This window comes from Bubalus kerabau, chromosome 8, assembly GCF_029407905.1.
Source record: "Bubalus kerabau isolate K-KA32 ecotype Philippines breed swamp buffalo chromosome 8, PCC_UOA_SB_1v2, whole genome shotgun sequence".
NCBI lineage: Eukaryota > Metazoa > Chordata > Mammalia > Artiodactyla > Bovidae > Bubalus > Bubalus kerabau.
Window position 1 is genome coordinate 67,239,424 of NC_073631.1, and position 12,573 is coordinate 67,251,996.

The 12,573-nt window shown below is 39.3% G+C and overlaps 1 protein-coding gene across 4 annotated transcripts in view; it reads right to left on the reverse strand.

The window, feature by feature from the left end:
* The window catches only part of AVL9 (AVL9 cell migration associated), a 57,953-nt gene that overhangs the window by 34,672 nt on the left and 10,708 nt on the right, over positions 1–12,573 (reverse strand). For all 4 annotated transcript variants that reach the window (XR_008717900.1, XM_055590449.1, XM_055590450.1 and 1 more), the window contains exons 2-3: positions 3,357–3,477; positions 1,602–1,687 (exon numbers count right to left, since the gene is read on the reverse strand). Coding sequence is in view for 3 of the 4 variants with exons in the window: in XM_055590449.1 (XP_055446424.1) it covers positions 1,602–1,687; positions 3,357–3,477 (207 nt within the window). In the remaining variant the exon portion in view is untranslated. The remainder of the gene's footprint in view (positions 1–1,601; positions 1,688–3,356; positions 3,478–12,573) is intronic.

The following is a 12,573-nucleotide window of genomic DNA, read 5'->3' on the forward strand; positions in this document are numbered from 1 at the left end:
ACTGAGCGATTCAGCACAGCACAGAATTCACCTGAACCACAAACATTTACAATGTGTGTCCTTGGTTCTAGGCCCTGTGCGTGAACCACAAACATTTACAATGTGTGTCCTTGGTTCTAGGCCCTGTGCGTGGAGGGTTATTTCATGTAGTTAACTAGCTTGTTTATGCTGGAATTTACTTATTACTTTCTAATGGTTCAGGGAAACATACACAGATCAAGCAAATGTGGTAGAATATTAACAACTGCTGAATGTAGATGGTTGGTATACAGGTATTTACTGTACCATTCTTTTAATTTATCTGTGTTTGAAACGTTCATTATACAAATTAAAAGAAAAATTTTTATGACTAAGTTAATTACCCACCTGAGGAAGCTTTTAAAACTTTGTGATTGCCTAGGATCAATTATTAGAGATTCTAATTCAGTTTGTAGAAGGAAAGGCCCAGCAATTATGCTTATAATTAAAAAGCTTCCAGGTAGTTCTGGTTAAAAACCATTGTTTTAGAGCAGTGGTTCATCATCTGGCCTGCATATGAGAATCACCTGGGGAGCTTTTACTACTCCTGATGCCAGAACATTAACTCAGAATCTTTGGAGTGGGGACCCAGTCATCCCTACTTATCTAAAACTCTCCAGGTGATTCCAATGTGCAGCTGAGCACTACTTCAGGCTTCCCAAGTGGCACAAGCGGTAAAGAATCTGCCTGCCAATGCAGGAGACCTGGGTTTGACCCCTGGGTTAGGAAGATGCCTTGGAGAAGGAAATGGCAACCTACTCCAGTATTCTTTTTTTAAAAAATTAATTAATTTATTTTAAATGGAGGCTAATTACTTCACAATATTGGCCTACTCCAGTATTCTTGCCTGGAGAATTCCATGGACAGAAGAGCCTGGCGGGTTACAGTCTGTGCGGTCACAGTTGTACATGACTGACACATACCAGTACCACTCCTTGAGTATTAATGATTTCATAAAAGGAAAGCGATCTACTCAGAAAGGGTATCCCCACTGCAAAAAGAATGGTGGTGCTCAGAAATACAGCAGGAAAGGTGAAGCTACCCATCTTGGTTTATTCGAATTTATTAATCAGAGCTATTATACTAAGTTAGGCATTAAGAGGACAGATAAGTTTAAGAATGATCAAAATCTTATAGATAATTAAGATAACTTGTAAGTAGTTTGCAGCTACTGTCAGTACTTTCCACTATTTCTAGAAAGCTTCTAAAAAAAGAAAAACACTCATTACCGTTCCTTTTTTTAAGTTTTCATACCAAACATTAGAGATAGAAAACTCAAGGATACCATGAAATTGAAATACAGTATTCTGAAGATAAATGGATAGTTTAGGTATCACTATCTAAAAACAATGTACCAAACATTATGATACAAATATAGTCACTAATCTCAACTTAGAAAAACATTCATGTGAATTAACTGGTACAGTAGAGAAAACAGCTACACAGTTTATAAAAATTTAAAACAATATTACAGGTACCACATAAAAAATAAAGGTTTATGTATTTCCCCAAATTCTACATCTTAAGTGGCCAGTACAAGGAGTTTTCAAGTGTTTTTTTGGTTTTCATTTTAACTGTCTTACCTTGGCTTCAATTTGTCGATAGCAAGAGATACCATATATAGTGGCTCCATTTCCATTTCTAGGTGGCAAGTGAAAAAACACAGTATCTAAGAGATATACAGAAAAATGTAAATACCAAAGTAGATTACTTGTATTTAATAATCAACTCTGACATTAGTATAATGCAGTCATTGAAACAAAAACGATGAAGTAACAGGAACCCATGTCAGATTTATTTCTAGCATCAAACCACTGGTTTCTTAGAATTCCTCTCACTGCCTTTCAGTGTATACTCATCACACAAAAAGCTCTAGAGGCTGAATTGTAACAGGATGAATTGAGACTACAGCTGCCTTTCTCAGAAAATACTTTATTACACAGGATTATCCCAGATTAAAAGAAAGTAAAGAATCATACAAACCAAAGGCAACACAGAAATTTTGAACAGATCCAGGAAATTCTTAGGACAATTGAGGAAATCTGAATGTAGGCTGGATAGAAGGTGGTATTATGGAATTACTGTTAAATCTCTTAGCTGTGGTAAAGGTCAAATCCAAAGTCATCCCAGGAATGATCTTATTTTTAGAAAATGCCAGCTGAAGTATTTACAGATAAAGCGTCATGATATTTACAACTGACTTTCAAATAGTATAGGCAAAACCGTGAAAGTGTTAGTTGCTCAGTTGTGTCTGACTCTTTGAAACCCCATGGACTATAGCCTGCCAGGCTGCTCTGTCCATGGGATTCTCCAGGCAAGAATACTGGAGTGGGCAGCCATTCCCTTCTCCAGGGCATCTTCCTGACTCAGGGATCGAACCTGGGTCTCCAGCATTGCAGGCCAATTCTTTACCATCTGAGCCACCAGGGAAGTATAATATAGGCAAAACCATAGACATATATAAAGAAAATCTGTCAAATATTAACTATTCTTCCAACTTTTCTGTATGTTTAAAAGCTCTCGTACTAAAAATATTTTTACAAAAAGATTTGTGAATTGGCTATTCCCGGATACAAAATAAAAAGTTAAAAAGGTTTGTGAGGTTAAAAATACAGCATTTACATTTTATGTTAAACTGCATAGTAGGATTTGCCTCATTTCATACAAAAAGTAATAAATTTTAGAAAAACAAGCAACCAAACCAAGTTTAATCTGGTGTCTTGGAAGAGCCTACAAAACCATGATAAAGCATGTTTCTTCATTAAGCCATTCAAAGCACTCATGTATAGGGTGATAGGCAATTCCGTACTAACTTCACAGCACTGCTTTCTTTGAGGGTGTTAACACGCTCCTCACGCATGAACACTTTTAAGCAGACTGTGATGGCAATGCTTCAGGAGGAGAAACAACCCCAGGTGTTTTCAGGTGGGCACTGGGAGATGAAGCTAGTCAACCTGTAGCTAGAGCTTCGATCAGCCTGCAGCCGGTGCAGGTAACCTTCCTGAGTTTGTCTCTGAGAGGAGTCTGAGGTTTAAATACCGAAAGTGCTACCAATAGCAGATGTCCTAATATGGCTTATCACTTACCTTGGCCAGAGCTCTTGGCAAAAGAGTGGCCAATGTTCACCAACCACTGCCAATATAAGCCTGGCACTCCTCTGCAGATCCTCTAGTATAAATAACTACTGGTCATCTTCAAACAAGCATTTAAATATTTTATGAACAATCACTAGGCCAAATGTCTTTCCTTACCAAAGTACTCAGACTCTAAGATGTCTGAGCAAATGTGAAAAAAACAAAGAAGGCGCCTACTGATTGCTCCACTGTCTGTTTACATACCTTCTTGGTAGTTGTGTGCGCCGTCTGGTAAGGCAAGGAAGGGCAGATACTTCCACTCTTCAGGTAAGGTGTGACTATCATGTCCATCTCCTGGAATCAGGGGTGGGTAAGAGAACTCGACCTAAAATGGTAAGGAATGTTAGCCAACAGGGCGAAGATCAAAGGGAAAGTTATACCTCAACAGGCAAAAATACTTTCAAACTCTCAGTGACAGAAGTAAGGATAAGCCATGCTTGTTGATGCCATTTGACAATGTCAACAAACCTACGGGTACAGAAGAAGAAAAAAGGAGGAAAAGGAGAAGAAAAAAAAAAAAAGTAAGCCTTTCCCCTTTGTTGATTTAAAGGAGTTTAATTTTTATGTGTTTAAGGGTAGGGTGTAGGTGGTGGTGGTGGTGACTGAATTGGAGATGTACGTTTGGGAGTTGTTACCAAATAGATGAATACCCAGTTGTGGATGTGACTGGTGATAGAAGCAAGGTCCAATGCTGTAAAGAGCAATATTGCATAGGAACCTGGAATATTAGGTTCAAGAATCAAGGCAAATTGGAAGTGGTCAAACAAGAGATGGCAAGAGTGAATGTCGATATTCTAGGAATCAGCAAACTAAAATGGACTGGAATGGGTGAATTTAACTCAGATGACCATTATATCTACTACTGCGGGCAGGAATCCCTTAGAAGAAATGGGGTAGCCATCATGGTCAACAAAAGAGTCCAAAATGCAGTACTTGGATGCAATCTCAAAAACAACAGAATGATCTCTGTTCATTTCCAAGGCAAACCATTCAATATCACAGTAATCCAAGACGATGCCCCAACCAGGAAACGCTGAAGAAGCTGAAGTTGAACGGTTCTATGAAGACCTACAAGACCTTTTAGAACTAACACCCCAAAAAGATGTCCTTTTCATTATAGGGGACTGGAATGCAAAAGTAGGAAGTCAAGAAACACCTGGAGTAACAGGCAAATTTGGCCTTGGAATACGGAATTGAAGCAGGGCAAAGGCTAACCGAGTTTTGCCAAGAGAACGCACTGGTCATAGCAAACACCCTCTTCCAACAACACAAGAGAAGACTCTACACATGGACATCACCAGATGGTCAACACTGAAATCAGACTGATTCTATTCTTTGCAGCCAAAGATGGAGAAGCTCTATACGGTCAGCAAAAACAAGACCGGGAGCTGACTGTGGCTCAGATCATGAACTCCTTATTGCCAAATTCAGACTTAAATTGAAGAAAGTACGGAAAACCAGTAGACCATTCAGGTATGACCTAAATCAAATCCCTTATGATTATACAGTGGAAGTGAGAAATAGATTTAAGGGACTAGATCTGATAGATAGAGTGCCTAATGAACTATGGATGGAGGTTCATGACATTGTACAGGAGACAGGGATCAAGACCATCCCCATGGAAAAGAAATGCAAAAAAGCAAAATGGCTGTCTGGGGAGGCCTTACAAATAGCTGTGAAAAGAAGAGAAGTGAGAAGCAAAGGAGAAAAGGAAAGATGTAAGCATCTGAATGAAGTGGTGTTGGAGAAGACTCTTGAGAGTCCCTTGGACTGCAAGGAGATCCAACCAGTCCATTCTAAAGGAAATCAGTCCTGGGTGTTCACTGGAAGGACTGATGCTACAGCTGAAACTCCAGTACTTTGGGCACCTCATGCGAAGAGTTGACTCACTGGAAACGACTCTGAGGCCGGGAGGGATTGGGGGCAGGAGGAGAAGGGAACGACAGAGGATAAGATGGCTGGATGGCATCACTGACTCGATGGACATGAGTTTGAGTGAACTCCGGGAGTTGGTGATGGACAGGGAAGCCTGGTGTGCTGTGATTCATGGGGTCGCAAAGAGTCGGACATGACTGAGCGACTGAGCTGAACTGAACTGAACCAAATAGATGGTAACTGAAGACAGGGAGCCCTAAGAAAAACCAATATCCTCCTGAACTGAGTAGGAGAGAGCCAACAAAGGAGCCTGAGAAGTTGAGTCAAGATCTAGCTTTGCTTCCCATCAGTTGACTCCCTTGCTCCCAATACTGGAGCTTATGGTTTCAGTGGGCTGTTAGGGGGGATGAGTGAGCATTAACTACCACTTTAGGTTATTTTTTGCCCCCAGATTGAGAAATGATCAATGAAGTCTCTCTAATACTGTGTCTTATAGAAATAACAAAGTTTTTAGCATAAGCCCGCAGTTTCTGGCATTCCCCAGGTTTACCAGCATTCTTCTCTCTCCTTCTTTGTCTTTTGGTTGTCTCAATGAGAGCTGACAAAATTCAATACTGAAGACCTGGATTGTATCACACTGACTTAATTTTCTTTCAAAGTATACTTAAAAGGGATTTGCATTGCATCAGTAATAAATACACTAAAGTTGGAACAACATGGGGATGAGAATCACTTTTAGATCTCACCTTTAATGTGGAAGGACATGATGGCTGATTTCCCTACATTTAAGGTAATCAAGGTGCCACTAGTCATATGAGAACTGATTATAAATGGGCTTTAAAAATGATTATTTTTGAAAGGTAATCTAGTGCCATACTGAAATGTTTAAATTTCCCTGCCCCCTACCTCCAGAAGCAATCAACATTTCAATTTGAAAGGATTTTTCAAAGGTTTGGTTTATGGAGTCAAACTTTCTCTCCAAGATCAGGTCTTTAATATCAGTTAACTGGAGGCATAAATAATCTCAAGTTTTATACTGGCAATTCTTCAAGGTGTGCTGCTGCTGCTAAGTTGCTTCTGTTGTGTCTGACTCTATGCAACCCCATAGACGGCAGCCCACCAGGCTCCCCTGTCCCTGGGATTCTCCAGGCAAGAACACTGGAGTGGGTTGCCATTTCCTTCTCCAATGCATAAAAGTGAAAAGTGAAAGTGAAGTCGCTCAGTTGTGTCCGACCCTCAGCAACCCCATGAACTGCAGCCTTCCAGGCTCCTCCGTCCATGGGATTTTCCAGGCAAGAGTACTGGAGTGGGGTGCCATTGCCTTCTCCGTCTTCAAAGTGTAAAGGAAGGCAAAATGTGCCATAAAGAGAAGGATATAAGGTCAAAGCTGAAGCTATGAATCTGGTAGTTACAAAGTTAAAAAAGAAAAAAAATTACCAACTCAGAATCCTTGGTTTAACAGGAAAAACAACAAACCCCCACACACAAAACACCAAGGAAATAAATTATTGTATTTTATGTAAACACTAAAGTCCAATATGTAACACTTAACATAAGAAGACTTGGTAATATTACAAAATAATTTCATTTGAAACCCACTAATTTTAATGTATAGTATTTACTTAAAAAACATTTAGTATGGAATAAACATGCTTTTAAATAAATATAAGCATCATGGATTCAAATTATCACAAGTCTATCAAGAAGTATGTTGCTCTTTATGATCCAAAAAGTTTTTGCCAACTAAAAATTATCACTTGAAACCTGTCTCTACAAGTCACTAACCCCTGCAGTCACGGACCTTCAACATACTCTGCACAGAATTTAGGGCAGAGATTAGGAATGCGGAACTCTGTGCTCTCAGAAGAACTGGCAGAGCAGGCTGTCAGATTATTTTCAGAATATTTATGAGCCTAAATTCTTACATCTAAAATCTTAAAATTTAGATAGAATTCTAAATTATATCTAGAAAAGCACTAAAATCATTGACAAGGATATCTGCTCCTTGTGACTAGCAGTAACCCTTTGCCAAATGTGTGCTTAACTCCATGTATCCCCCCTTCTCCAAAATCACACAGTATTGTTATATATACTGACTACCTCTTATATATACCTCTTATATATACCAGCTACCTCTTCAGAGCAGTCCCTCAGACGTTTCTGAGAGGCTGTCTCCAGGGCTATAGTCCTCATTTTGCCCCCAAATAAAATTTAACTCACAACTCTTATGTTGTGCCTTTTTTTTTTTCATTCGACAAGTTTAATCGTGAAAATTCCAAAAGAAAGTAGTACAACAGTGCTCAATCTCTTATTTAAACATATGAAAGGAATTTCAAAATTTTTACTAATTATTGAAAAACATGAAAAAAATTATTCACACTTTGTGTTGACAAGAGTATGGGGTTTGGCTGTGCAACTATAAATTGGTACAGCAGTTTGGGTGGCTATTTGGCAGAATTATCAAATCAATAATACATTTACTCTGACTTAAGTTCTATTTTAGGTATTTATTCCATGAATACACACAGATATTCACATGGAGAAGTACAAAAATGTTCACAGTGATATGACTTACTGTAGCATAAAAACTGGAAAACTAAATATTCATCAGAGGATTGGTCAAGTAGATTTTACATCAGTTCTCTCCAGCTGTTAAAAAGAATGGTAGATTTATATATATAGATAAAGCAAGACAGGTGTGATATACTGTAAAGTAGGTAAAAATAAAAGCCCTCCAGATATGTCCATCTCCTAATTCTCAGAATCTGTCCTTACTTTACAATGCAAAAGGGATGTTGCAGACAAGATTATCTCCAGATAGGGATTATCCAGTAATCACAATGTAATCACAAGGGTCCTTATGAGAGGCAGAAGAGACAGAGTCAGAGACAGTGATGATGATATGCTTCAAGATGCTTTGAAGATGGAGGAAGGCACTTGAGCCTTCAGAAGTCCCTTGAGCGAAGGAGTGCAGGTGATCTCTGGAAGCTGGAAGATGCAAGAAAACTAATTCTCCCCCATATTATCCTGAAGCAACGCAAAGCTGCCAACACCGTGATTTTAGCCTTACTGAAACCCATTTCAGAATTCTGACCTCCAGAACTCTTAATAAATTTGCACTGTTTTAAGTGTGTGGCTTGTGGTAAGAGTAATAGAAAATTAATGCAACTATTAAATTTAATGAGGAAGCAGGGTATCAGTAAATATAGTATAATCCTACTTCTACTGTAATCCCAATTATGCAAACAGTTACATAGCACATCTTTGTAAATGAATTAAAAAACATCCTTGAAAAACATCTTTAATATAAAGAGGTTTTATCTCTGGAGGGGTAAATAGAGTTGGAGATAAAGGAATATTCCTGCTTTTTTCTTTTCATCGTTTTTTAAAATTTCCAAGTTATAGAAAATTCGAACAATCTTATAACTTTCATCTGTATTCACAAACTGCTAATTTTTGTCCACATGTGCTTTATTTGTGTTGCACGTGTATATGGATACATTTTCTAAACCACTTGACGGTAAGTTGAAAATATTATCGTTTACTTTTAGGTAAACTGTTATTTTTAAATGACTGCTTTTAGCATTTAAAAAAAGCAAAAGATAACCACAAGCAGTTCCAAATTTCTGAAGGAAATCTTATTTCCATCCTATCTTTTTGGAAGCAAAGAGAGGTAAAAAGATCTATTTTTCTGATGATTTAGTTTACAAGTTACCAATGGCCAGAGTCTAATTAATATTTGATGCTATGTTATGTTCAATATATTCTCCTGATTCTACTGAAGGAAAATCTGCTTTGAGTGACTCTAGTTGGAATATAAAATATAGTCAACTCATCAAACTGTTTTAAGTGTAGATACTATGTATGCTCTAAGAATTCCATGAGTAAATTAAAGCAGCTTTAGACTGACTTGCACCCAGAATATTTTTAACAACGCTTCTTTGGGAATATGTATTCAGAATTTCAAACAGCTAACTTTGGTGATACAACTTTTTACAAATTGAACATTGCCTATATTGTGTTGGCAACTTTCTAGAATTCTACTGGTTTACCTGCCACCAACAAATCCTTGCATTTGGAGACGGCTAAACTTGCTAATCAAGTTTATAACACTTCCACACAAACTCCTTTGTGTCTATACATAAACAATAATTTCAATATAGTTTTGTTTCATTATTTAGTCAACTCTCTACTGTTGAATATTTTTATAGCTTTTTTTTTTAACATTATTATTAGCTATACAGGACAGTTAAGTGTGATGTAATTAAAAAATATATATTTGACCTATGTCCCTGGTCCTAACCCTAAGCTCCTACAACCCTTTGGAATTTTCCAAGTGATAGGAACATCTTTTGTTATTCAAAAGATGCTTGCAACCACGCCAGTGTCTGAAGGCAGGAGGAGAAGGGGAGCAAAGAGAACAAGATGATTGGATGGCATCACCGGCCCAATGGACGTTAGTTTGAACAAGGTCCGGGAGCTGATGAGGGACAGGGTGGCCTGGCATGCTGCAGTTCACGGGGTTGCAAAGAGTCAGATACGGCTGAGCAACGGAACAAAAACAAGCTAAGGAGGTGACTCTAGGTGGGGTTAAATGACTCTGGAACTGGGCCTGGTCACCAGAATGAGGAAGCCTTGATTCGAAGCTAGGAACTGTCAGCTCCACCTCTCAATCTCAGGGAGGGGAGAGGGAGTGGAGATTGAGTTAAATCACCAATGTCTACTGATTTAATCCATCATGCCTATGTAATGAAACCTCCATAAAATCCCCAATCAAGTTCAGGAAGCTTCTCAGCTGATGAAGACACTGAGGTGCTGGGAAGATGCTGTTCCCAGAGAGGACTTGCAAGTTCCATGCCTCAGCTCACATACTTTATCCTATGCATCTCTCCCATTGGGCTATTCCAGAGAGGTATCCTTAAATAAATCAGTAAAAGTAAGCAGTGTTTTCCTGAGTTTTTTGAGTTGCTCTAGGAAATCTCAGAATCTAAATGGGGAACACGGGAACCCCTGAATTTGTAGCCAAGTTGGACAGAAATGCAGGTAGCCTGGGGACCTGGGACTGGTGTCTAAAGTAAGGGCATCTTGTGGGGCTGAGCCCTTAAACCTGTGGAGTATGAGGCTAACTCTGGGTAGGTAGTGTAGAATAGGACTAAATTGTTAGATACCCAGTTGATGTGTGGGGAAAAACAAAACAACAGTGAATCTGTTATTTGCACTTAATGGGATTTATAAATCTTTAAGGTGTAAATTCTACATGTTCTGAGTGCTGACTCAATACTCTGTATGCTCCCATTCCATATATCCAAAATAATCCACAGACATACAATTCATGGCACAAAGGCTTAAGAGGAAGTCTCTTGGAGGTTACCTGAGACTCTTACATAATACTCTGTTGAATCAAAACACAATTTAAACAATAAAGCCAACAAAACTAAGCAGAAAGTAAAGGCAGGTATATAGGCAGTCTCAGTGTATAGTCTAGGGGGACCCACCAACAATGGCAGTCTACTGGAAGGGCTCTCCCCTGCAGCCGTGCTGTACAGGGTCTGCACACTGTATATGGCAGCCCTGAGTATATGTGAAAAATCACTGACAAAAAACAAAGTACATCTCCAGAGACTAAGAAATATTTAGAATGATTATCATCCAGTAAGAGTACTATTATATAGTGAAAGTTCACAGCCCAAAATCTAAGTTAAATATGGGGATCAAACATGGTATCTAGTAAGGTATTAACACAGACAATGTGTAACAAATGTATCAATTGCTCCCCTAAAAATATTAAATTAGTATATATTAATATATAATATGATATTAATATATATCCCCTAAAGGATAACATTGGAAGGACTGATGCTGAAGCTGAAACTCCAATACTTTGGCCACCTCATGCGAAGAGTTGACTCATTGGAAAAGACCCTGATGCTGGGAGGGATTGGGGGCAGGAGAAGCGGACGACAGAGGATGAGATGGCTGGATGGCATCACTGACTTGATGGATATGAGTTTGGGTAAACTCCGGGAGTTGGTGATGGACAGGGAGGCCTGGCGTGCTGCGATTCATGGGGTTGCAAAGAGTCGGACATGACTGAGCAACTGAACTGAACTGAATGGATAACACTAAATATTAAATCACACATATTTCAAATATCTTTTTATGTCAACAAACACTCATATGGCAAAATCTATTTTGATCTCAATTAGCAATAAAATTTTCACACTTAAATAACTATAAAAGAAGATAAGAGGAGGGAAAAAGAAGACAAAGGATGATTGTTAACAAGTGAAAACTGAATTGTTGTTTAGTCGCTAAAGTCAGAACCGGACATGGAATAACGCACTGGTTCAAAATTGGGAAAGGAGTACATCAAGGCTATATTATTACCCTGCTTATTTAACTTATATGCAGAGTACATAATGTGAAATGTCAGGCTGGATGAAGCACAAGCTGGAATCAAGATTGCCAAGAATAACAATAACTTCAGATGTGTAGTGGAGAAGGCGCTGGCGACCCACTCCAGTTTCCTGCCTGGAAACTCCCATGGACGGAGGAGCCTGGTGGGCTGCCGTCCCTGGGGTCGCTAAGAGTCGGACACGACTGAGCGACTTCACTTTCACTTTTCACTTTCATCCATTGGAGAAAGAAATGGCAACATACTCCAGTGTTCTTGCCTGGAGAATCCCAGGGACAGGGGAGCCTGGTGGGCTGCCGTCTATGGGGTCGCACAGAGTTGGACATGACTGACATGCCTTAGCAGCAGCAGATATGTAGATGACATCATGCTAACAGCAGAAAGCAAAGAGGAATTAAAGAGCCTCTTGATGAAAGTGAAAGAGGAGAGTGAAAAAGCTGGCTTAAAACTCAACATTCAAAAAACTAAGATCATGCATCCAGTCCCATCACTTCATGGCAAATACACAAGGAAACAATGGAAACAGTGACACACTTTATTTTGGGGGGCTCCAAAATCACTGCAGACAGTGACTGCAGCCATGAAATTAAAAGACGCTTGATCCTTGGAAGAAAAGCTATGAAAAACCTAGACAGCATATTAAAAAGCAGAGAAATTACTTTGCTGACAAAGGTCCATATAGTCAAAGCTGTGGTTTTCAGGTAGTTATGCATGGATGAGAGAGATGGACAATAAGAAAGGCTGAGCGCTGAAGAACTGATGTCTTTGAACTGTGATTCTGGAGAAGATTCTTGAGAGTCCCCTGGACTCCAAGGAGATCAAACCAGTCAATCCCAAAGAAAATCAACCCTGAATATTTGTTGGCAGGACTAATGCTGAAGATCCTTACTTTGGCCACCTGATGTGAGGAGCTGACCCATTAGAAAAGACCCTGATGCTGGGAAAGACTGAAGGCAAGAGGAGAAGGGGATGACAGAGGACGAGATGGTTGGATGGCATCACCGACTCAATGGACATGAGTTTGAGCAAACTCTGGGAGATGGTGAAGGATAGGGAAGCTTGGCGTGCTGCAGTCCATGGAGCTGCAGAGTCGGACACCACTAATTGATTGAACAAGTTACTAAGTTATAT